This window comes from Phanerochaete carnosa, assembly GCF_000300595.1.
Source record: "Phanerochaete carnosa HHB-10118-sp unplaced genomic scaffold PHACAscaffold_11, whole genome shotgun sequence".
Lineage (NCBI taxonomy): Eukaryota > Fungi > Basidiomycota > Agaricomycetes > Polyporales > Phanerochaetaceae > Phanerochaete > Phanerochaete carnosa.
Window position 1 is genome coordinate 1,197,540 of NW_006767638.1, and position 24,229 is coordinate 1,221,768.

Sequence of the window (24,229 nt, forward strand, 5' to 3'; positions counted from 1 at the left end):
ATTACACGTAAACTCACAATAGCTCGTTCTTAGCCCGCGCTCCGTGGCTGTCTATCAACATTTGCGAGCAAGTGCGCACTGTCCCTCTCGCTTTCCCTCCTCTCTCCGACCACTGATATTCTGCTGCGTAGCATATCTGCAACGATGATGTCCCGTCTCATGCTCAATCTGCATCGCACTGCAACGGACCTGTCACGCAACTACGGCGCCACAACGATGGAGTTCAGAAGCGCTGTCTTCATGTCGCACTTCGGCACGATGGGCATGCACGCAAACAGTGTATACGAAGAGTACACAGCATGGAGTTCCCGTGGCAGCGGTGGCACTCAAGCTACGAGCGATGATTATGAGATGCGTGATATGTGAATGCTGAGATCATGTTGACACTCTTGTCTGTATACCCTGTTGAGCGCCGCACCTGATGGAACGAAACCCGCTTCTTTCCTGCTGAGTACCAATCTTCTTCCTGATGAAAGACAAGGTCGCGACAAGTGCGATACAAAGAAACATTGTCATTCATCAGGCCGCGTTTCACCAGTAGGAGGACGGTGAGCCGCGGTCTTACCGCGATGAGTATCAAAGCTGAGAATCGAGAATGATACCTATGAAAAGGATGTATCCCATGTCATGGTTGCTCTACGATGAACCGGGGTAGGTTGACCTGTATTCACAGTACAAGAGCTTGCGATGCGCACCTTAAATATGGCAGCGCTACATTCATCATCGTCTGGCTGCCATACATAGAACTGCCAGATGATGTGGGCAGCGACGCCCGCGCAGCCAATCATGAAGTACGGAAGATTGTTGCCGTTGAGAAGACCGGCGAGAACCAGGGACCCGACAAAGGCGATCGCAAAAAGAGCGAGGATACCGCGTATGTGAGAGCCAAAGAGCCTGGCGGTAGATTTGATCCCGGCTTTCTCGTCGTCGCTCTTGTCCTGAGCCGCGTAGATGGTGTCTGCAAAGATCGTAAACCTAGCCTAGACTTGAGCAAGAAGCGCACAATATCTCGAAGATTACCCACAGTACATCGGCGACGCATAGGGCTTGTAACGCAGGGAGCTGCTGCAGCTCAAATCTATCTCCCGCTAGCGATGCCCAGCCGACAGCGCAGCCCCAGCCGCAAGCTATGCCTGTGTGCCAACATGCCGGATATTAAAATGGATACCATCATATTGGAGATGATGGACTCACCAAGCCAGAGCTGAGGCCACCAGGTCCATCGTTTGGTCAGAGGGTAGACCAGGTTAATTGGCAAGGAAGTTAGCATGACACCAAACCTATCATGATATGAGCCGATGGTGCACTGTACCAGAAACTATGTGTGCTTACGCCGTCTCGTTCGTGAACGAGACTGTGAAAAATGATAACATCAAGAGAGCCGCGAACAACGCGAAAGCGTCTGTGAGCGGGACGAGGCCGGTGACGAGAGGTCTCCCGCGAGTTCGTTCTTGATTATTTTTCAGGCTACTGTAGCAGATCAATACAGGATGAGATGGTCACTGACCTACTTTGCCGTCTAGATCTCTGTCACAGATGTCGTTCCATACGCAGAAGGCGCTGTGGTAGAGGGTGGCGACGACAAGAAGGATTGCCGCACTCTTCAAAATAGTGTGCATAGGTGCGTGTTCCTTGGATGCGGCCATCGCGACGCCCCAGCCTTTGGCCCAGTATAAGTCAGCATGTCTGATAAGCTTGAAAAGGTCACGCATAGCGTGCTCACCGTAAGGCCAGTAGATGATGAGACTGCCTAGAGGGAACTTGTGCAAACGTGCAAGCTGGTAGAGCCCGTGCACTCGCTCAATAGCTTGGGATGACCGTGGCTTGGCGGAGGGTTCCATGGTTTCTGCGTAGTGTTTGCTCCAAGCAGCCTGAGGCTTTTGAATAGTTCGGGGGATGGAGTACGGCGCTGCTTCTTCCAATGCGACTCAGCATATCTAGGAACAACTGGGGTGAGCAGCAACTTAATCGGTCATTCAGATAGCAAATAATGAGTTGGAGGCTTCTCTCAAGGATCCGATCGGACGGGCCCATGAGCATATGACGCCGCAGCACCTGTTCCTGAGCAACGAACAAAATCATTTCAATACTGTCCGGCGCTCCCACATTGAGCATCTAGCAGTTTGACAGGTGATGGCAATTCTATCAATAAGCTACCGTCCAGCGCATTTTCCTGGTCAGAATATCAAACAATCAAGCTCATGCCTCCAGCCATTGGGCGTGCCTTTGCTCAAGCATGCTTCCATCAGATCCGAGGAACACAGAACGCACGAAACCCACCGATTCATTAGACACTTCTAGTTAGCGCTGCTACATGTGCGTCGTAACAACGTTCTTTCCTTCGGTTCTCTTCGCACCAGCTCCATCGGTCTAAAGCAGGGAGCTTGTCAGTCCATGATCGAGGTGCCGTGCAGACATTCGCGAACTCTCTCGGATCATTACATGATACAGTGCAGTAGCACTCGCTGGGTCTCCGATAAGCATCCAATAAGTGCTAGCATTGGAGCAGGAGTACCTTGACGATAAATGTGCATACACTTAGGTTTCATATCATCTAGGGTTCGGCCTTCGTACACGCGTACACGCACGATAGTCTACCTTTTGGCCAAATTTAGCACGACCATTGCAAGACGGGCCACAGACCGATGGATACGAACATCGTCAATCCAATAGCAGAACTTCACGAGATTAATTATCAAGCAGCGCTTCGTTCCGAACCTTGAATGCTGCATCAAACGGCAGCGGCAGTCTGCCATTTCTTGCGTTAGTAGGCAGTGTCCCTCGCAAGTCGAGGCAAGACGTACCGTATGGGACCGTCTTCCCATGCCGCCCGGGGTTCTCGAACGCTCGGCTTCGTAGGACCACCGACGTCCAGCGTAGCGAGCGTTGTAGCAATCGTAATCCAGAGGCGTTTCTCGATGAAACGCATGCCTATGCACTGCCTGCGAATCAACAGGCTGTGAGAATGAGGCTCACAAGAGTCACATCGCCTTCAGCCTACCTCCGTGCAAAGCCAAACGCAATAGAGAATGGGTCCAAGAGCGTCTTGTCTAGGAATCGCTCGGGCCAGAATTTGGTGGGGTCAGTATATACGTCGGGGTCCTCGAAAATTCCGCTGCAGAGTGAGTTCCGTCAGGGATATCGTAGAAGGTGCAATCGGATGATGAATACCCAGTGTTAACAATCAACATGCTTCCTCGAGGTATCAATAAACCGTCGACGAACGCGTCGCAGGCAGGATCTTGGACGTGAGGGAACACTTCCCGCGACAAGTATCAGCGCGATATCAGGACTAAGCACGTTCGTTCTCACAGAAAGGCGTCGGGACTGCCCAACGCATCAGCTCCTTCATGATGCAGTCGATGTACGGCAGATGAGGCCTGTCTGCGAAAGTGGGCAGCCGTGTTCCATGTGTCACCGCATCGACCTCCTGTTGCCCGCGTTTCTGGACTTCCGGATACAGAATCATGGCCAGGAAGAAGGAAGACACGATGCTAGTCGTCTGAAACAGGTGTCGCATCAGGGACAAATGGAAATGTGTCTCGCAAACGTACCGAGTCGGCACCACCTGTTGAACGACCCCGAATGTGAACCTAGGTCATCACGACCGTAGAAAGAGTAACATACCGAGGTAAAGATTCATGGCCGATAATTTCAGAATTTCCAAGTCATCATCGCTCAAGGTGTCCAGGGGTTGTCTTTCCGAGACGCGAGAAATCAGCGAAGGCGAAAATTTTCCGCTTTCCTGCATTATGTGAAGGTAAGCTACAGTTCATCCGACTTATACACACCACCTACCATCTTGCGGACAGCATTCTCGAAAGGTTTATTGAGGAGATCGTGAAGAGGGCCTTTTGCAAATGCCTCCGCCTGCCGTTTGAAAGACATTCCCGGCAGCCAGGATGGGAGGTGACGCACTTTCTCCTGGTTAGCCGCTAGAATGACGTTTTAAAGCGGGGCTCACAAAACGGTAGGACATCAACAGCCCATAAAACGGTCGGATCGCTCGAGAGAATGAAGTCGGGCATGAAGCGCCGCGCGATTTCGACGAATCCGGAAGGTTCTTCTTCTTCGTCTGTGCCATAAGCAATATGCTCAAAGCTGGCTGCTACCCAGCTAGACCAACTGTAGTGGGTAGGATGCACGGGAAATACTGCGACAGCGACTTACAACCCTATCTCAGATAGGAGATTTTGGGGATTACCGGAGAGCTTCCGGACCAGTCTCAAAGCCCGTAGTTCATGCTCAGGCTCGTATTCCGTCATGGCAGCCGACCCCAGACTCATCTTCGTGTACTGCCTGCTCTGCTTAAACTCCTCATTCGGCTGCAAGTGTGCCAGGAAACGCCCGAGCCCGTACCTTGAGTGTATGCAAGATCAGAAAACGTATGTGAGAAAATAAATATATCAACGTACAGCTCAGTTATGGGGCGCACGATCCTGAACGAAGTCGAGCCAGAGCTCTTTGTGAGAATATTCATGGCCACCGGCGCAGAATGGACGATGATGCAAGTTTGTGAGAACGCCCTCACCGCGATCACAGGACCTATGAGCACTCAGCCTCAACTGCGGTGCATGAGAAAGACAGATTAACTGTACCATACTGCTTCCCCCATTTTGCGAAGGTCTTGTATGCGTTTGGCATAGAGAACTCCAACGCGTTCCCCAGGATGGGCAGTCCAGGCGGTCCAGGCGGCAGGCCAACCTGTCTACGGCTTTTGTACAGGGTCCACACAAGTCCAGCAAGCAAGAGCACGACTATTGTGAGCTGTCCAGAGGGCAAGATGAAGAACATGGCAGCGAAGGGATGTGTGGTGCAATGCAGGATGGGCAGTAGGTACCACTGTATCTGGGGAAGCATATTCTGTGCGGTTACATGGTTATGGGATGCGTGATGGACCAGAACTGTGGTAGTACGGTATGGGGAGATGCAGTTGCAGCAGGTACAGGCCGGTTCCGGGTGGATGCTGGGCGGTTGGCACTCTGGCAAGCGCGGAGTGAATCAGAACTCCTGGTGGCAACTTTGGGGTCTGAACGTTACATTGAACCTTGAGCTTGAGCAGTCGGGCATTGGGAAAATGCCTAAGTTGGTGAGGCATGCACTGATCAGCACCTCTGAAACAGATCAGTTGACAGATCCCAACAATGGCCCAAAGCAACCCTCGGCCAGAGTTGAACGTTGAACATGCGTGCCGTAGTGTAATTGTCTAGAAAATCTGAGCATTCCGACCTGACCGGCCTGACCATCTATCCACCATACCGACTGGCCAATAACTTATCACTTGGGCTGCCATAGGGGCAGGGGTTCGAATCCGGGGGTATGGTACTTACTTACATGTAGGCGGCAACACTAAGCGCCTGGTGATTTCAGGAATCTTCTATTATTGTAAATTGAGTAAGCTCCCCATCAACGGCTGCCTCCATGTTATCGAAGAGCTCCAGATCGACCTCGCACAGGGCAGTCCCTCCCATGGCCGAACTGTACATCTGTTGGTTATCTTGCTCTCAAGTAGCAACTTGCTCCCCCCAGGTGTGGCTTGGGAGACCTTATCGTGTACATGCAGCCTCCGGAGAATGCTGATTGTCGATTCGACACTTGGCTTGTTGATGGTTACAGGCTGGAAGCGTCGTTCGAGAGCAGCGTCCTTGCTGATAGTCTTGCGGTACTCAACGCTGCTTTTTCCGAATACAGATTCGAGTTTAAGCTCGAGAGAGACATGCACTCTTTCGAGATGGTAGTATGGCTTGAGGAGACAGTCGGAGAAACGAAGCCTGAGCTGTCGTACTCTTCTGTCTGTGTGAGTAATACTGCACTTCTTTTGACCTGAACTATTCATAACCCGTCATGGTGACAAGGACTTTCAAGTTCTGGACAGCGGGCCCAAGATCTCTTTGACCTGTGACTGCTACTCGGCTCGAAAATCTTGGTCTCTTGTAGGCAAGAGTATGCTACATGCTTTACCACACCGTCCCTCTCCTTAGGCTCGGAGATATTAGCTTTCGTGAGAGGTGAAGATGCACATAGGCACTCTCAGGCTGTACTCCGAGGCACCAACTAGCTGAACTGTGATATCACGGCATAAAGGTACTGATATCTGATATCCAGGGTCGCCATTTAAAACTCAGAAGCTTCAATTTCAAGTATCATTAATCACCTAGCAGGCTTATGATTCAGGTTAGCATTAGGAAATAGTTCAAGCGTCTTGGGCTCGGACTGATGTGCCTCAGCAGTGGATGCCTTGATAATGTTGATCATCACCTCCAGCTTGACAGGTCCCAATAATGCCCTGGGAAAGCTCACGGCAAGCTACGTTATGGAGTATCATCTACTGCGGCACTTCCCACACCTTCAAGACGTTTTCCTGATGGTCACCTGATTTTTCCGACCACCACATCACATGTGGTAACTTTCTTCTACAGCCTCCGTTCACCTTCTGGTGGCGCAATCGCACATTTTCATCCATCGAGGCCAGATCTCGCACTGCTTAGTACATATTTACAATGTGGAGGCATGCATCACTGCCACATCTCCTTTTGCAATCAATGATGTTCGTGTAAATGTTTGCGTTCCATTGGTGGTGGGCACAACACTATGACGGCTTTCAAGCGACTGCCTACCGCTGGTATAAAAATCCCAGATAGCGTCCCGCTCAGGCAACTCCCCTGGTGATACCACTCTCTCATGGCCAGCATGTCCATTCCAACGAGTGACACCGGTGCCTTGAACATTACACAGCTGAATGTTGTGAATATGGTCGGAGCTGCCCTGTCTTCCTCACTCTGGGGTGCTGCTGGCTTGCAAATGTACGTACTATGGCCTTTATCCATTAATTTATTCCTCGCTAATTGCAGTCCTTGTGCTGCAGGTTTTTGTACTTCCTCAAGTTTGTCCTGTATAATATCCTGACTAGCATGTATGCTGATTACGGTCACCCAGCTATGAGTCTGATCACCGTGCACTCAAAGCTCTGGTACTCCCTTTCAAAGTGCTCGAAGTTTTGCCACTTACAATTTAATTTGTGACAGGTTCTGGTCCTGTATATGGCTGACACGGCAATCGAGGCATTACTTTTTGCGGGTGGTATGTGTGGCCATTGCATTACATTCTGATATGTCCCGAGGTTTGACTGTATTCAGTTTTCCTCATGTATAGCAGCGAATTCCAGGGAGGTCTCGTAATTCCACCGTAAGTCACCCCTAATGCCATACTTTTTCTCGGCTTGGGTGGCTATAGAAGTGGCTATGACCTCGTACAGCCGTTGCGGTGGCAGCGGAGTCGATGAGGTGCGACTAGTTGCAATCACTGCCTTGCCGCCGCCAACTGATGTTGGCCGACCAACGTTCAGTGATTTCTGGCGGTCCGGGAATCTGGGCCTGCGGATTCTCGTTGCACTCTCAGGCTTGTAGCACGGGACAATGATGGAGCTACACTGAATGTGAGGTCACTTGGCCTGTGGCCACCGTTTCAAATTGAGGAACTACAGCATCGCTTGCGTCGTGATTCTTACCTTGTTGCTAATGTTGTCTTTTGTGCAGGATAATCATAGTAGGTCGTAATTTGAACCTAAATTTAACAAGAACTCACTCTATGCTTGTAATTCCCAAGATTCGAACCCTCCTCTCAGTATGTTTCTTCTCACAGCACAATAGCCGATAACTGACACTGGTACCAGAATATTTTCGGAGCTGTAGTCCAGCTCTTCTTTCTTTGGCGCATTTACCGATGTAAGCACCTGTGTTCTCCTCTGATGAATAACACTGAACCCTGTCTAGTCGCTGGTAAGAGCCGAACCGTGTGCATGTGCCTGGTGTTCATTGTGCGTGTTCCTTACTGGAGCTGGAGTACGTGCTAATGTCATGTAGGCAATTGTGGCCATGTGGCAAGTGGGTGAGTATCCTCCCATTCAAAATCCATAATAACTCCTGAAACTTGCATTCACTCCAGTTGGTGCCTCATGTGAGCAGAACAATTATACTGACTGTAATGCTGCAAGCTCAACTTTTATCTCGTCGGACTAGTGTTCACTGTATGGACCTTGTCAGTGCCTTTCTCTCCCCTTTCCGTCAGATTTCTAAACATAGAGCAGGTCGCCAAATGCTCCCATCGCAGTCAGTATCTCAGCTCGTCGCGTTGTGGTATGTACCCTCTCGGACTCCCCAAGTTTCAGTGTCAATGCAAAACTGATTGGGCTGTGGCAAGGCTATGGAAATCAGTTGTCGGGGTGTCTCTTGTTTTGTGGATGCTGTAATTGCAGTATGTATGACGATTCTTCTTCAAAGGGAGAGACATCATATCATCATACTACACCAGTGAGGGCTCTATCATGATGTTACTAGATACCTACAAACAGCATGACCATTGTTCTTCCCCCAACAGATCAAGCAGACTCATTTATCGACTTGTGTTTATGGCAATCAACACTGGCCTTTGGACTACTGTCGTTGCACTCATCAATGTGTCCCTGGTGGGTACCGACAGTGCAGTATATAATGCTTGCATTGACATCATATAGGTTGCATGGCGACCTACTGGTACCCTCTATGTCGTCTTTGAATATCCACTTGCATCACTCTATCTCAACACACTGCTTGCCAATCTCACTGTCCGCAAATATCTGCGCCGTGGCGACACCTCACAGCCTAACTTGAACATACCGGTTGTGTCGGCAGACTCTGCAAGCAAGAGAAACACGGGCGTCGATGAAGTAGCTCTCGCTCGTATTGACCGTGGTAAAAGGCTTGCGCAGGCGAGTCGTCTCACGGCCCTTCATGGAGGGCTACACCTGACGCAGATTCCAGGACAATACTTTTACAATTCAAATAGACGAGTCTATGACCGTTGGGAGCGACGGCGATTCCGCATAAGGTGCGCAGCACTCACTGTAACATTTCAGTGTTTACAAACCTCGCACAGTCTGGGGGATGACAAGGGTCAAGGGGTCGCTTCGTCAGTGAATTTCGTAGTCCGGGCCTCTCAATTCCAATCTGCACGATTTAAAGTATCCTGAACTCTAAGTCGTAGCATGGCTAGCTCATCCCCTGTGTGCTCGACACAATGCCTGCTCTCCTTGTATGTAATCTATCCTGTAGGCTTACGAGAATTCATGTACATATGGCATCCCAAACAAGATATACGCTCGACTTCGTTACTCTCATGACCACGGAAACGGGGCTTCTAGCACAGCATATCAGGAGGAAGAACGCTTTGCTCTGTCCGAGGATGTGATAGAGAAAAAATGTATTGAGCCATGCACCCGAAATCACACTCTGCCCCGGAAGACGAGTGATCACCTTTCTGGAGAGGAAAAAGACGCCAATACAAGGAGAAGCGGACCTAGGCGAGTTTCCCGCTGTCGATTTTGAGCTTTGGGTGGGAGGCGAAGGGGCCGCATACGCGTGATATTACGCCCATGCCGAACTTCTTAACACAAAGCTTTTTCTGCGACGTATTCGACCAGCGCACCGAGTGAGCGGGGCTGCCGCTGCGCTGACTCGCGTGTGAGGTACACAAGAGTCTCAAAGACGTATGGTCGAATCTCTGCATGCCATCGTCAGCCGTGAACAAGTACCAACAGGTAGTCAAAACAGACCCTTCAGCTGCGGCGTCTCGTATCAGTCCATCGCAGGGTCTCAAATTTCTCCGCGGACGACGTCCATTAGAGCGGTCGCCTTCAGCCTGACATAGCTCTCGAACGGGGTTTTGCCGAGCTTCGCCACGATCGCCAACGATGTCTGTGATACAGCATCAGCGCCAGCTGACCTTGATGTGTCAATGCACATACTGTGTAATTATTCCTGTATCGAGACATATTGAATGCACTCTCGGGCTCATTGGGCACGCCCGGAACGAGAGGTGGCCGGAGCGAATACAGCCAATGATCCGCCGGGTCCTGCGACAATCGTCAGCGAGCTTCGTGCCACGCCAAGCAGACAGCTTACAGAACTTGAAATGCCCAGAAACTCTGCAGGAGTCGGCTCATTGGCAGCGTTGACGCTCGATACGCGCGCTCTTCGGTTCGGGTCTCTGGCAATTCGTTGGATGCAAGATGAACCAAGAACGCGTACAGGGTGGCCAGAAACGTCCGGGTGATCTTCGACATAAGTGCATACCGCACTGGATTCTACTTGAAGAGTCGGAACGTCGACGTCGCCGCGCCCGACGAATCGACACCGCCGGCGATCTTGAAGGCACTTGTGGCGATATGGCGTTGGAAGGGGCGCATTGGGATTGGGAACATCGGATCCGGCTCTGCAGTCGACCCGCGCCAGTTCTCGAGGCGGTCGAAGATATTCGCATCTGCCAGAGCCAAATTAGCCGTCACTCGCACTGATGAAGCCCGGAAGTTTGCCATACCTAGCCAACGAGCTCGAACGCGCGTGCACATATCTCCATCTGATCGCGCGGGAGTTCACGTCGCAGCGGCCGAAGATGCGGCGCGCGCCCGTGCACGGCTATGCGGAAGAGCGTCGCAGGGATGTGGAGGATGGGCTTGCGCCGCGAGACGTCCCGCCGCACAAGGCAATGATGTTCGCCCTCGTTCTCGCAGAAGGCGGACTCTTCTTCCACTGCTCGCTCTTCGTCGGCGCCCGCCCCGTCATCTGCATCCTCGCTTGGGCACACGGACGCGAGGGATCCGCGGGCATGCGATTGGCCCCGCGCCTACCGTTGCTTCTACGCTTCCGTATCATACCATCGGGGAGCAGCTTCGCCCTCACTCTGTCTGCCTCTCTGCTTCTCTCGTCGGGCTCCAAGACGCCAACAAGGACTCTGGCCTGCACAAATGTCCAGTGTCCGCCGTGATGATTTTCAATGCACCTCGCACGATGCCGCTGTTAGGGCCCCTCACCTCTTCGCCTGCATCTGCCATCGACCTCTACTGGTGCGCCTTCCTGCCTACAGGCCAGAACACTGTCTTGTGTTCTGGTGCATTTGGCCGGCTGCATGTCTGCTACTTTTACCGGAGCTCCTGCCGCCCGCCCGTGTGAGGGTCCTGTCGACGTTGACATGCGCATGCTGCCTCGTTATTTGCAGCAAGAGCACAAGTAGCGAAGCGGGCGTGAGTGTCAAATTGGCTCGTCGGCTGGTCGGGTCTCGCAGTCGAGTGCCACAGGGCTGATGCGGCGACTGTTCCCACCAGCCGCCGGTATGTCTAGATCTGTAAGGCAGCGCGGCCAGGGGATGGGCTTACGATTCCGTGTGCACGAAGGCCAACAGGGTGATTTGGGGCTCTCGAGACATACGATGCAGCCTGCGAACTAGGGTGAGGCACGTCGAATATATGAACGGACACAGGAAGGGCATACAGCTTGCAGCAACCAGTTCTTGTGGTCCAGCGACGTGGTTACGACCTGGCAGAAGGATCGTTCCTAGCGAGTTCGTTGGGCGATTTCCGGCCAGCCACGAAGGACGTGCTTCCTCAGGCGAGACTGACAAGCAGATGCGACAAGTATAGAGTGTGCACTGCGGGAGACCGCAGCTGAGTTAAGCATGCAAAGCCCGGCAGGTAGAGTGTAACCACGCACCTCGGCCGTCTATTCTCAGATGTAGTTCAGGTCTGCCCAGCGGTAGCTGTTTCGTCCGAGTGAGTGATTCTAAGGCAAGTGGGGGATTCCGAGACGAAAAGATTCATAGGTAAGATAGCTCTCGGGGCAGTGTTCCGTTTACGGCAGGCAGATCAGTGATGCAATCGGACCGTACTGCCCTGCTCATGGTTCAATGTCACCCTGACGAGCCGATACAGCAAACTAGAGACACTTACCTTCCCTGCCGACATATAATTACTCGTGTTTACTGGAAGAGTTGCCGTCACAGTTTTTTCTTGTTTTTAGCGAATAACTCGGTTCCTTCCAACTGCCACCACAGCTTGCCATTCCCTTGAAGCTCACAATTAATAGCCTCTCAAGGCAACCAGGCCTCAACGACCCACGACGCCTTGCAGCTCACCATGCTGAGGGCTCTCTAACCAGCGCTCCGTGCCCCGATGGATCAGGTGCATACACAACCCCGACGACGCGTCCCAGCTGTCACTGCGGCTTCAACAGCCTTCAATAACTTATCAGCCTTATCGACACGGTCTCCTCCACGCCCCAGCCCTCTGAGGGAGGGCCACCTGGCGCTCCGTACCCCGATGAGTCGACCGACCCGACGGACGCGCGGACCCCGCCCTCGACGCGTCACAACGCTTACCATGGCCTCGCCTGCCCCGATGGGTTGACCGACCCGACGGGTGTCCAGACTACGCCGACGATACGCCAACAGCAAGTTCTTCTCTACGGCTCATCGTCCTGAGGCCATACCAGGTTGACCGATTCAACAGGTGCGCACCGTTCACTCCGCGCTGACTCCACTGCTGATGCTAGTACCGCTGTCGCATGCAGGGCGCATTTGTGTATGACATCAGAATATGTCCGCGCTCTACGTATACCACCCACAGGCTGCCAAAGGCGTCATCCAGCCTTCTGAACAGCTTTTCTCGAACGCGGTGTCCGATAATCACGTCCGTCTCCCTCGCCCACGCGCTGCTGAAGCACACGAGCATCCCGAAGCCTGACGCACTGCGAGGGGCTTCTGTCGCAGCAATGACGACCAACCGCCTGCTGAAGGCAAACGGCATCCCGCTCGGACGCGTCTCCGAATGGCACCCCCGAGCTTCTCGCACGCAAGGTACCCCACCATCCGAAGCGGTAGGTGCTCTCACTACTCTTCAAGCCGTGGGGCCTCGATGGAACGGCATCAAGCCGTACGAGGCGCTCGAGGAGGCGCCATTGCGTCCCGAGATCGCCGACGCCCACCGCAGCCCCAACAGCGTCTGCTAGCTGCCTGCACCGACCACAGAGGTCATCCTTGTCACCGTTCAGCTTATATGTGCGCACGACAGTACAGCCCGCGGAGCGCCCCCGCATTCGTCGCCGCCGACGATCCGTTTGTGTGCCTCAACGTCGCACTTTATACTCCGTACGCTACCACCATGGTGCGCCCTGATACCTACCACGGCCTCGACGGCCTTCACGAATCACTCAATTAATGAAGCCTTATGCGCACCCAGCGTGCCCCACTTGCTGCCTCACACCTCCATGGCTCAGTTGACCTGACGAGTGTACGGACAATGCTGGCCTTGGCCGCCAACGGAGCAGTGAAATGCGCATGTCCAGGCTCGAGTATGACCTATCGCAGTCTGTGTTCAGCCAGCCACAAGAGGGGCTGAGCCAAAGCTGCATGGAACCTGACCTATACTCTGTGCTGGAGTAGATGCGCACGATGTGCACGCGCGGACGACTGGGGCACCGGCCCTGCGCCCGACAACTGCCACCACCAGCTGAGAGCGCCCCGGATAACTTCTGGCGCAAGGGCGAGGGCGACGAGAAGTGGGACTTGGTGGGGTGGAAGTGTTTCAAGCAGACTGTGGACGTTCCGCGTGCACGGCTGTCCACAGGCTGGCGTTTTGATCTCGACTGCCAGTACCGTCTTTGGTCAGCCCTCGGCCAGCCCCCAGGCTATGCCTGCTCCATATCTCCTGGCAACTCTTGCATCTGTTTGGCAGCGTTCTCGAAGATGCGAGGACGTCGGAGCCGCCCGGGCTATGGCCAAGCGCCACCCCCCTACGCAGCCTCTACGTCTTGTTCGTACTTGTGTGCAGTAGGCTTGCGCCCGCCCCATCCGATTTCGCGAAGCTTTTTCCCAGACGTCGTCGCGAGCACACAAGCATGATACAATCCATTCGTACAGATTATATTGCCTATTATATATACTACATGATCAATCGTAATCAGTCTGCGACGGCTTTTCTTAGGGTACAGTTGTGGGACGAAATTTGCATAAATTGACTATTGATCATACGGGAGCATGGGAAGGAGGTGTCAGTGGCGTCGCTTTGGGTAGATAATGCAGGTGAGGAAAACATTGTAACATATGATGAGGAATACTATGACCATGTGTCTCCTTTGTCGCAGCTGATCCACACAGTTTTCCATTGCTCACTCACAGCCTATGTAGTGCCGTTGGAGCCCCGAGTGCAATGGGTCCATCCGTGCAAGTGCACCCTGATCGCACACGAGAGCTATCTCCTGAACTGGATATGCAACGCACAGCAAGACACCTTGCACTCGTCAAACACCCTGAAGTACTCCCAGTGCAGTGCGCGGTACGAGATCCTGAGTGAGATCCTGTTCCCGCTGTGGCTGCTCAACCACTTCAACACCTTGGCGCAGTACTATTAGCAGAGCGTGAACACGAATTGCTTATAGCACAGCAGGAGAGATAGCAGCATTGTATAAGGGCTATAAGTACATAGGCAGATTGCGTAGGTGTGTTACGAGCAGGCAGATGAAGCTGTGGCAAGATGTGGCGTGTTTGTAACCAGTCTTCGTTCAGGAGTCATTATTATGGTGTTAAGTGTAGCCCATACCATTCATCATGCACGACAGGTTTCTCGAGACTTAGCAAGCACTTGTCTGTAGGTGACATTAGTTTACTAGGAGAAGGACGGTGACTCGGAGACTGCTACCTTGTAAAGATGTCATAGACATTTGAACGATGGTATTAGTTTCTGACGTCCAGCTTGTTATTTGTTCGGCACGTATCACATGCAACATAAGACAGGACATCATGGCAAGAACACAGTGGTGAACTTAGGGGGACATTGACAATAGCGATGTGCTGAGTCATCAAAAACAAAGATGACCAAACAGGTGCCAAACATCTACAAAGAAGATAATGATGATCACGTGGTTCTTGCCCAATGCCCATTTTGAACTGATAACTCGTGGATATGGGCGTCAAGCGTCCATTGCCGATTCCCCTGCATAGTGTCGTTCAGGACAACCATAGCACTTAAAATGAATATGACCTCATATTTGCAATGGTGGATAGTCATACATGGTCTGGTACAGGGTACAGGTACACGCAGCTGCGAAATGTCCAATGCTTGGGTGCAGTAGGCCGGGCACAGTAGACAGGTTGATTCTCCAGCATCATAGCTGGAGAGTAGTAGTTCCATAAGTATTAACATATACAAAGGGTCGTTATGCACATCATTGCTACCAAACAATAAGGAGGCCAGTGTACCATTCGATTGGGATCGCGAAGGTGAACAGGTTGCATTTTGTGGACAGTCTCCACACTGGCTGGGGCATGGGTTGTGCAAGCGAGTGGTGCGGCAATAGGTGTTTGTGTGACATGGCGCAGCGCAGGCCCAAATCGCTGCCCATGAGCAAGGCACGGCACAGGCCCAGAGCTAGCAGAAGGCAGCAGCCAATTACCATGTGTGTAATGTCACAACAAAAACAAGAGCTGCACTTACTGCTTTTTGCTTGCTGATGGCGGATACAGTAGAGCGGACAGAAGGCGTTGGCCTTTTGCTGTAGGTGTTCAACTTTGCGAGCACTTTGCTGTCCTCGGCCCTAGCCCATTTCTCCCTGCCTTCACTGCTCTGGTTGTGGCTCTGGTCTTGACCCTGTGATGGAAGCAGAAGCAATTAGAAATGCAAGGTAAAATATGGCATGGAGACACTCACTAGCTATGCAAAGCACGGCGCACTGCACACCTCCCCAGAAAAAGGGAGTGGTAGATGAGTGCATGGCAGCAAGTCGCCGCCAAGTTGAGGGTTGCTGGCGACAACCAGTAGGCCAGGTGCAGTAGACAGACTGGTGAAGCCGTGTCACTTTCAGACATTCAGAAGCGCCCCAGGGACTGGATGACTTCCCTGCCACATAACTAGAAAGGGGTAATTTTGTAAGCATCAGATTTTGTACAGAAATGTTCTATGCACCTTCGAGAGCCATAAAATGAAGGAATTTCACAACACTCATGGGTTGCGAGTGAGTAACAGCAAGTTTGTTCATGCCTTGGGAACTGCACACATAGGCACCGGAACGCGTGAATGAAATGATTATATTTACAACGGTTGATAGAATGAGTGCAGTGGGCCGGGAGCAGTAGACGGCCAGAAGCTTTGCTTATGAAGCTGTGCCGCTTTCAGATGACCAGAAGCGCTCCAGGGAGTGGATAACTTTTCAGCAGCATAGCTGGTAAGGGGCAATTTTGTAAGCATTAAATTACGTACAGACATGTTCAATGCACCTTCAAAACTAATAAATCTTTTAAATTTCGCGACACTTGTGGGTTTCGAGTGAACAACGGTAAATTTGCTTGTGCCTTAGGAATTAGACTCATAAACGCCAGCTGGCACATTAGCGCCAGATCGGGTGCAATGGCTGATAGTCACGTGACTTTTGGGCATGCACGGTTCGGTCCATAACCCGATTCTAGGGGAATCAGAATCTGATAGCTTCGCTCATAGGAATCTGGGACTAACCTTGGCGTGCTTACGGACGCGATCGTCGGGCCAATGGAGTATGTTCAGCTGACGGCACACAGGCAGAGGAAGAGCTGTCTGTGGGCCCCAGGCAGACACTAGCCAATATATATTGTCCAGTGCACACTGCATCAGCTTGAACATCTGGCATAAGCACAGGATCTCAACAAGGTGTCGGGGTCTGTAGTCAATGTAATTTAATGCCCGGCTCACTCGTCGACTCGCTCTCAGCTACTAGTACGGTATACCTCTTCATCGGCAGGGCATGCTACTGATGATGGACAACAGGAGTCTGGTGTTCCCACATCTGCCTGGTCACTATCATGCCCTTCGGGCCACAGATATGTCACCCCTTCTCATCTAGTAAACGCAGGTTGCAGCTTCTGGAACCACAAGCAATGATTATGCTGCATGATTTGCAGACGTTGAGATGATTCTAGATCTTGTCTGTATACCCTGAAGACGCGTACGATAGTGTAGTATACTATGTGCTTATTACTGTGATCGAGTCAGTGTTGTCATACTATCCCTGAACTCCTTTTGATAATAATTCTACATATTTCGTCCGTCCCTGCAGGCTCACTCAACATTTGCCTCCACAAAGGAGATAACCAAGTGCAACAAACCTCGTAGTATTGATGTATATTTCTTTCGCAATTTAAATTCTGAGAGATGAGTGCATAGGAGGCGCTGCAGTGAGACAGCTCAGCCATGGACCAGTGTTGATAATTTCTGTCACGGTTTGTCACAAGTAATGCTGATCAAGCCCACATCTCCCGACGGCTACAGCCAAGCGTTGATGTTGACCGTGCATCCATACATTTTGGACCAAGAGTGAGGACAAGGTGTGGCAGCTCGAGTGAAACAAGTCAGTACTTAACAGAATTAATCGTGCATGAGGTGTATTGCAAGTCTTCTGAATGCGTGTCTTGACATCGTCGTGGTCTGAAAGTTGGAGGAAGTCAGGCAGAGCAGACGTAATGGGTTATTGGTTCTCAGAGGGGACCTGAGCCATGTCAGGCCGTCTCTGAGCACTTGACCACCAACTCTCGATGAGGCAGTATGCACGGACTGTAAATGCTGCTCTCTGCGAGCCAACAGGTGCTAGCGCAATGCCGGTCTTGCCAAAGGCAGAGACTGAACATGGTCACGGTGAGGCGGATTTCCTGTAACGCTATAGCAAACTTGCACACAGCATGGCAGCTACGGGGCACGAAGCATATCATGCACATTTTTTAAAGTATCTGTACATGTTGTGAATGGAATCGCGCAGGCAGGGGATTCACGAGTAATCAAAGATAAATTCTAAGAATAATACTACGTGTCCTTATATAGCTCATCTACTTCCTAATATATTCAGTCCAATACTATGTACACTGAGGAAGCTGAGACTAAGGGAAACATAGCGGGGAGTGAAAGGGCGCCAGAGCCGAGTGCGCTCTGCGCGCGTCATATCTAAATCTGGTAAGAGGGCGATGACATCATAGGGTGGCAGGTTTCAACGGTACTCCAGCTGAAACCTGCCAACCACGTGACCGTGGGAAACGCCTCAATACAACAGTACAAAGCATAGAAGGCTCACAAGACTCCATAAATACATTGGCTCAGGAGATCTGGTGGGATCTAGCCATCTATGAGCGCTCTGACGTCCATTTGGTGTATCGCACGGAATGTTCAAAATTCCTTTCACTCAACCTTTGGTATTTTGCCTTGATTTTTGCTATATTTGTAGTAGTTTATACTACCTAAATAAATAATCCCCATCCCAACAAGAAAGTGTAGCTACGGGGGGATGCAAATTATCAACACTGTCCCATTTATCAAACGTGGTACAGGGATAGTATGGACTATCGGATGACGCCGGGGTCAATGGCGTAGGAACGAGTCCTCTAATTTTTCGCCTCTGTGAGAATTTCAGGCATTGCGGAAAATTCGAAAGCCAGAAGCCTGACCGCAAAAATAGAGGACCGCCTAGCCCTGTTCGTGGTCACCCACCGAGCGAACTCCTCCTTGACTCTGCGCCTTGCCAAACCGACCAAAATTTCAGTTAACACGGTCGCATCGCAAAGACGCTGCAATCATGTACCCTCCGAAATCAATCGGATTGTGATCAAATCACTGTTGCCTGCCATTCCCTATATCGAGGATGGTGAGGAGCGAGAGACATGCACAACCCCAACTTTGTCTTAGCCCTTCTCTCCATGCACTGACGGCATATACTACAGCATACGAGCTCGTCTCAACAGATCCCGCAGGACCATGGACCCCTCCTCAATGCCAATGTCCCAAGTGTAAGGTCTCACGCAGCTCGCCAGGCGTACTGCGGTGCTAAATGCAGACCACATAACTGCCCTAGATATCTGCAAAATTATCTGCGCCTCCTTGGCACCGGTAGGCATCCAACGTGTGCGACATTCAGCAATTGACTTCGATAACCTTAGTTATACTGTACTATGACCACGCAATCACATTCGATGACGAATATTGGCTTGTGTGGCGAACTCCAAATAGTTGTGCCTCCGTTCTCTTCCTCGTCAATCGCTACTTCTCGTTCTTTTCGGTAAGGTGTGAGAGACTGCGTGTGAACACGCACTGACAATACATCCAGAACATTATTGTTACTGCGGGCAACTTCTCTACATTCAGATCCGTTCAGGTCAGAGCTGAGTCGTCACTTGCATGTCCAACTGCTAATATCCTCACGCAGAGGTCAGCTTTTCACCTCCGCTGTTAAATATCCACTGCTAGTCATTAATCGTGAGGAGATCTAGTTGCGCGCATTACTATACATTCTACCGACAGTTGAACGTATTCGCCACACAAATCATTGTTGCGGGTATGACCTCCCTGTTATACTCCTTTGACTGATAGCTATGACCATATTCAATCACAGTTATACAATTCCTGAGGACATATGCTCTCTACGGACGCGACCGCCGATTCGCCATCGTCGTGCTTTCCGTGCTAGCTGTCCTCGTAGCACTCTCGATTGTACGTGTGTTCAACTTCGCCCGAGAGGTACGCGTCCTGATAGTGATACACATCCCCGTAGTGGGCTGTCATAGGCCAGAAATCCACATACACAGCTGTGCAAGGATGTCATGCAGCGTCTTCTCGGATATCGTACGTCGTCTTGACTTCTCGATGATAGGCCCGTTTGAAAGCTTCTCGCCTCATAGAGCAATACATCTCGCCTTCGGATGGGAAGCTTTGTTCGTCTGGGATATGATAATCTTTTTCTTGACTTTCTTCAAGTCTGTCAGGAATCGTAATCAGTACGGAGGTGACAGCCTTGCCAATTCGATATTTCGCGACGGTGAGCGCAACGTAGTTATGAAGCTTATGGAAGCTGACGAAGCGCCAGGGGCGATATATTTTGGGTGCGTATTCGTTCCTGGGTGGTCTCAAGCGCAATTCCTCAGAAACTCCAGAGTGACGGCGTGCGCTCAGTGCTCGAATACGCTGACCTTCTATGTATGTACCCCAATACCCTACACAAGCATGATCTTATCCCGCCTTTTCAGCTCTCTCCGGTGTGTACTAAACAAGCGGTAAAGTCATTACACTGCAAACTTACAACAGCTCGTTCTTAGCCCGCGCTCCGTGGCTGTCTATCAACATTTGCGAGCAAGTGCGCACTGTCCCTCTCGCTTTCCCTACTCTCGCTAACCACCAACATCCTGCTGCGTAGCATATCTGCAACGATGATGTCCCGTCTCATGCTCAATCTGCATCGCACTGCAACGGACCTGTCACGCAACTGCGGCACCACAACGATGGAGTTCAGAAGCACTGTCTTCATATTGCCCTTCGGCACGACGGGCATGCACGCAAACAGTGTACACGAGGAGGACACAACTTAGAGTTCCCGGGGTAACGATGGTACTAGAGCCACAGGAGTTTTATAAGGTGCATAATACGCGGACGCTGAGATGATATTCGCACTTGTATACCTTGTCAGTGAGAGCCTGGAGTCTCGTACCGTCGCCCGGGTTGCTGCAGTCACGATAGATGCACCCATTACTAATATACATGAATTAATCAAGACTTCAGTGGACGAAGTTTGTGTTGCCCCGAAACCAAACATAGTGAGATATTGCACAGAAATATGTATAAAATAACTCAGCCTCTCCATGCGGGTGCAGACGGCGCTGCCTCCGAGCTATCGATAGGCACCCTCCTCGCTCCCCCACGTATCTTCTCCGGTTTCTTCCCTGCCTTCGGCGGCGCGGGCTCAAGCTCTTCGAGCTCGAGCGGCGGCACTACCGCCGGTGTCGTGCTCTTGCTCTGTCCAGGCTTCGCGCTCGTCGTGCGGATTGACGCTCGCGTCTTCTTGATCCCGCCGCCGATGACGGTGGACCGCCTGCTGACCTCGCCTTCGGCCGAGCTACTAGAACGCGTCCGCACGCGGGACGCCAACTTCGCGCGTGTTCGCGGGCTCCGGCGGACGTTCTCCTTCTCCTTGGGCAGCCCCCGTGGCGACGCGGGCTTCGGTTTCGTTCTCGGTCTCACCCTGCCCTTGGGATCCGCCTCCGCCGTACGACTCGCAGACGGCTTTGCGTTCACAGCTATCCGGGCGGGCGCAGCGGGTTTCGAGACGTGGACAGCGCGCTCCTTCCCTTTAGCCTTGTTGCGGATGAGAACCTCCACCTCCTCCGCGTCACTCGCCTCTACCTCCTCGTTCTCGTCCATCCCGCCGTCCGCGTCCGCCTCCTGGGCAAGGCCTAACCTCATGTTCCGCCGCGCGGGCGTTGGCGACACTGGGCCACGCATGTCTTCGTCCTCGTCATCGTCATCGTCGAAGTCCATATCGTCCTCCGCTTCTTCTAGCACCGCGCCAAGTTTCGGGATGGGCGGCTCCTCGGGCGAGTCAGGCGAATCCGCGAGCATGAGGATGCGACTTAGCGGGCTTGGCTTCACAGGCGAGTAGGCGTGTGTCATGTGTGGTGCGAGTGGACGGCCGGTGTTGTTCGGTGGGAAGATACGCCGCGAAGGCGTTTGAGGGACAGCGGGGACTGTGGGAACAGAGGGCACGCTTGGTGCGGATGAGGTTGTGGTTGTGGAGACAGACTTGCTGGCGATCGGAATCGCAGGTGCAGATACAGGCTGAGCGACGACCGAAGGGGCAGCAGCTGGAGGTGCCGGTGCAAAAGGGTTCTCATCAGTACTTGGTACATTTTTGCTTGCTTTCGAAGGGCCCGCTTCAGCAGATATCTGCATTGACGGCAGCCGAGATGCGGGCGATGGTGGTGGGAGAACGAAAGCAGGCAGCGCCGGAGGCTTCGGAGACGGCGGTACCTCGACATAGAACGCCTTGCTTGCAGGCTTCCGCTGTATCGCTGCATTAGACGATTTCACCGGCGGTACAGCCCGTTCTTTCCCCTTGCCCTTCGCCACAACAAGCCTCGTCTCCTTCTCAGCAGCCTTGCCCCTTGCCCTCGTCCTCGGCGAGCTTGTTGCCACTACGCCAGTGCCGAAGCTTCGCACTGAGGCGGTTACGACATCCTTCTTCGGTGGCTCGACCTTCACCCTCTTCGTCTTCGCATCGCCATCTGGCGACACGGCGTCCGAGGCTTTGCGCTTCGCACCTGCTTTTGCACCCAAGCGCAGGGGCGACGTCGGCTTCGGATTTCGCGGTGAGCGCCGGACAGGCGCGGGCTCAGACTTTGCGGGGCGCTGCACGGGTTCATCAGTGTGGGAGAGCGCCGGAGAGGGCGGTGGCAAGTGTGCAAAGACGTCGTTGTCGTCGTGTCCCGATGGAGTAATGGTCGGCTCAGACTCAGCTCCGGGCTGCGGACGGAAGAGGTTGTCCAGGGCTTGCTTCGAAGATGACGCGGCCGCAGACGGAGGTGGCCGTTTTGGAGGCTGGCGTTTGGTCTGTTTTGGGGGCTCGGGTTGTGGTGGTGCGTGTGGTTGAGATGGCGCAGCGTCGACTTCCATCGGCATGGGCTCGACCACGGCGATTGGAGCGGAGTCTGGCTGCGAGCCGTAGATGGAAAAGGGTCGCTTCATCGCCTCGACTTGCTTCGAGAGGTCAGTGAGCTGGATCTGGGCAGCATATGCCGACGCCTGCGTCCGTGCTTGTTCTGCGTATAGATTTCAGTTCCGAGGGTCTCATGACACAAACTGGCTTAGACACACCGAGTTCGCTCTTGAGTTTCTCAATCTCTCCAGCCTGCTTCTTCATCTCCGCCTCATGCCGCAGCCGTTCCTGCTCGCGCTCCCTGTCCTTGGCGCTCAACTGCTTGCCGAGCAAAGCCATCCCGTTTGTCTCGTTCGACTCCGTAGTTTCCATTGCCACCTTCCTGCTAGCAGCTAATGCAGTAGCGGTAAGGCCTCCATCAGCGGTGATGCGACCCTCGGGATCCGCCAAGCTTCGTAAGGAGTCGCGCAGTGAAGCCAGCAAGATGTTCACGATGGATGATGCTGTGCTTGGGATCGGCGGTGAGAGAGGGAAGAGGGCGAGAGAAGTTAGTACCTCAGGCTATTCAACAGCAGTGCCATTAGCATGGTGTTGCCGGGGAGTTTAGGAAAGTCTCACCTCTGGAACTTCTATGTCATGCATCTCCCTCCTGATGCTCAGCAAGTCCGCGACGGCGCATCGCGCCTGAAATTCGACATTCTGTACTTCATTAGCAAGGCGCAAGAGGATGGTTTTCAGAGCCCTGTTCTCGTCTGCAAGTTCCTGACGATGGCGCATGGATTCTTCGAGCGTAACCTCAAGGAAGTCGCCTGTTCCTTGCCCTGGAGGGGCTGTACTTGAAGAGTTGAGTGGTATGGGGCCCAGTGTCGTAGGCCCACCATAGTGGCTGACGGCGTTTTCGTTCGCATACCGTATGCCGGCGACGCGGGTGACATACTGGTGCTCAGAGAGCTTCGTGACCTTCTCCAAGAGCTTGTCCTTTTCCTTCTCGAGCTTCTTGAGTTCGGATTGGTGCGTGGCACGTACAGATTGCAGGGCGGTGCGCGTGCGTTGCAGCTCAGCTTGCGAGGACTTGAATGAGGCGGTGGTAGTATTCAGGGTCCGTGTAGTGGAACTGGTGTAGCAAAGCGTGTTAATATAACATCAAAGATAACGGACTAGGAACGTACGCCAGGCGAGCTTTATGAACGTTCATCTCCCGTTCTGCATTGGCCGCCTTTTCTGTTGCCGTCCTGTACATGGACTGCAGCCTTTCGTGGTCGTAGGACAATGTTCGTATCGTTGTTGAGAGCTCTTCAGTACGTGTTATATCTCCCTGTATGGAGAGATTCGCGATGTCGATGGTTTGCTAGCCGGGTACATGCAGGGCGAAACATACCATTCTCTGGCCCAGCATCGAGACCAAGCACTTTAAGACCTTCCCCGCCTCCTCCTTGCTTGTCCCCTCCAAAGATAGACCAGGCTGGTAGGTAAATCCATGCGCCAAAAGCTGTGAATTCACATATTGTAATGTCGCGGTGCTCTCCTCGCTGGATTCGGTCGACGATTCGTCTTCGTAGTTGCCAGGTAGCTTCAGTGAGGGCAGAGAAGGTGATCCCAAGGTCTCCAGAGCCCAGTGCACCAATTTCTTCGCCATCTAAACAGCTTGAGAGCGAAGAAAAGGTGCAACAGGAGAAATTGCGTCGCAAGTTGTCGTCGAGGCTTGACACCAACCGCGTCGACGTCACGTGATGGACTTAACATCAAGTAGGGTTAAGGTTATAGCGACGCGCTCTCGAATGCGCCACAGTTTTTATGAGCGTCTACTCGTATTTCTGCCCTGAACCGCTTCGTTACAGGCGGAGAACAAACGCTCTGCGTGTCGTAAAACGTACGTACATCGACTTTACCAGCTTAGATTAATTTCTAGGGATGTTCGCAACGAGGTGCTGAATACGACTTCACGCGGAAGGCGATGCTGGGTCGTGTCTGTGTTCACTGGACACTACCTGAAT

General features: G+C 52.4%; 8 protein-coding genes across 8 annotated transcripts; 4 read left to right on the top strand and 4 right to left on the bottom strand.

Moving 5' to 3' along the window:
• Nucleotides 1-486, top strand: PHACADRAFT_264142 (uncharacterized protein). Its single transcript, XM_007400910.1, has one exon. The coding sequence runs from the start codon at nucleotides 148-150 to the stop codon at nucleotides 364-366; it is 219 nt and encodes a 72-aa protein (XP_007400972.1). The 5' UTR covers nucleotides 1-147; the 3' UTR covers nucleotides 367-486.
• A 90-nt stretch (nucleotides 487-576) lies between these two features.
• PHACADRAFT_104198 (uncharacterized protein) lies at nucleotides 577-1,841 on the bottom strand (the record flags this gene model as incomplete). The annotated part of the gene is made up of 7 exons (XM_007400911.1): nucleotides 577-636; nucleotides 696-975; nucleotides 1,025-1,133; nucleotides 1,195-1,318; nucleotides 1,356-1,450; nucleotides 1,508-1,660; nucleotides 1,724-1,841. 7 exons carry the CDS (start codon nucleotides 1,839-1,841, stop codon nucleotides 577-579), a joined length of 939 nt encoding a protein of 312 aa, XP_007400973.1.
• An 847-nt stretch (nucleotides 1,842-2,688) lies between these two features.
• PHACADRAFT_200649 (uncharacterized protein) lies at nucleotides 2,689-4,794 on the bottom strand (the record flags this gene model as incomplete). Its single annotated transcript, XM_007400912.1, has 12 exons — nucleotides 2,689-2,749; nucleotides 2,805-2,942; nucleotides 3,002-3,115; nucleotides 3,172-3,259; nucleotides 3,313-3,502; nucleotides 3,555-3,568; nucleotides 3,628-3,745; nucleotides 3,799-3,917; nucleotides 3,965-4,116; nucleotides 4,171-4,359; nucleotides 4,416-4,545; nucleotides 4,599-4,794. The coding sequence occupies 12 exons, from the start codon at nucleotides 4,792-4,794 to the stop codon at nucleotides 2,689-2,691; spliced, it is 1,509 nt and encodes a 502-aa protein (XP_007400974.1).
• A 1,896-nt stretch (nucleotides 4,795-6,690) lies between these two features.
• On the top strand, nucleotides 6,691-8,954 carry PHACADRAFT_32717 (uncharacterized protein; the record flags this gene model as incomplete). The annotated part of the gene is made up of 16 exons (XM_007400560.1): nucleotides 6,691-6,803; nucleotides 6,866-6,913; nucleotides 6,937-6,970; nucleotides 7,026-7,080; nucleotides 7,137-7,185; nucleotides 7,256-7,357; nucleotides 7,536-7,623; nucleotides 7,673-7,724; nucleotides 7,773-7,816; nucleotides 7,863-7,887; nucleotides 7,945-7,956; nucleotides 7,994-8,135; nucleotides 8,255-8,309; nucleotides 8,351-8,464; nucleotides 8,513-8,865; nucleotides 8,894-8,954. The coding sequence occupies 16 exons, from the start codon at nucleotides 6,691-6,693 to the stop codon at nucleotides 8,952-8,954; spliced, it is 1,347 nt and encodes a 448-aa protein (XP_007400622.1).
• Nucleotides 8,955-9,421: 467 nt separating this feature from the next.
• PHACADRAFT_200651 (uncharacterized protein) lies at nucleotides 9,422-10,099 on the bottom strand (the record flags this gene model as incomplete). The annotated part of the gene is made up of 6 exons (XM_007400913.1): nucleotides 9,422-9,537; nucleotides 9,590-9,596; nucleotides 9,648-9,731; nucleotides 9,782-9,889; nucleotides 9,939-10,023; nucleotides 10,065-10,099. The coding sequence occupies 6 exons, from the start codon at nucleotides 10,097-10,099 to the stop codon at nucleotides 9,422-9,424; spliced, it is 435 nt and encodes a 144-aa protein (XP_007400975.1).
• Nucleotides 10,100-11,728: 1,629 nt separating this feature from the next.
• Nucleotides 11,729-12,315, top strand: PHACADRAFT_264147 (uncharacterized protein). The gene has a single exon (XM_007400914.1). The coding sequence runs from the start codon at nucleotides 11,981-11,983 to the stop codon at nucleotides 12,212-12,214; it is 234 nt and encodes a 77-aa protein (XP_007400976.1). The 5' UTR covers nucleotides 11,729-11,980; the 3' UTR covers nucleotides 12,215-12,315.
• A 58-nt stretch (nucleotides 12,316-12,373) lies between these two features.
• Nucleotides 12,374-13,024, top strand: PHACADRAFT_213606 (uncharacterized protein; the record flags this gene model as incomplete). Its single annotated transcript, XM_007400915.1, has 2 exons — nucleotides 12,374-12,806; nucleotides 12,878-13,024. The coding sequence occupies exons 1-2, from the start codon at nucleotides 12,579-12,581 to the stop codon at nucleotides 13,022-13,024; spliced, it is 375 nt and encodes a 124-aa protein (XP_007400977.1). The 5' UTR covers nucleotides 12,374-12,578.
• Nucleotides 13,025-19,989: 6,965 nt separating this feature from the next.
• Nucleotides 19,990-23,951, bottom strand: PHACADRAFT_213607 (uncharacterized protein). The gene is made up of 5 exons (XM_007400916.1): nucleotides 23,614-23,951; nucleotides 23,405-23,550; nucleotides 22,854-23,349; nucleotides 22,454-22,796; nucleotides 19,990-22,398 (listed from the first exon to the last, which is right to left on the bottom strand). The coding sequence occupies exons 1-5, from the start codon at nucleotides 23,869-23,871 to the stop codon at nucleotides 20,435-20,437; spliced, it is 3,207 nt and encodes a 1,068-aa protein (XP_007400978.1). The 5' UTR covers nucleotides 23,872-23,951; the 3' UTR covers nucleotides 19,990-20,434.
• Nucleotides 23,952-24,229: the final 278 nt, after the last annotated feature.

Excerpts from the sequence above, each read along its gene's own strand:
- PHACADRAFT_264142 (XM_007400910.1), top strand. The coding sequence starts at position 148 with ATGTCCCGTCTCATGCTCAATCTGCATCGCACTGCAACGGACCTGTCA.
- PHACADRAFT_213607 (XM_007400916.1), bottom strand. The coding sequence starts at position 23,871 with ATGGCGAAGAAATTGGTGCACTGGGCTCTGGAGACCTTGGGATCACCT. Across the intron at positions 23,551-23,613 it reads CGATGCTGGGCCAGAGAATG|GGAGATATAACACGTACTGA; the intron begins GTATGTTTCGCC and ends CTCTCCATACAG. Across the intron at positions 22,797-22,853 it reads ATGACATAGAAGTTCCAGAG|CCTGAGGTACTAACTTCTCT; the intron begins GTGAGACTTTCC and ends GCTGTTGAATAG.
- PHACADRAFT_264147 (XM_007400914.1), top strand. The coding sequence starts at position 11,981 with ATGGATCAGGTGCATACACAACCCCGACGACGCGTCCCAGCTGTCACT.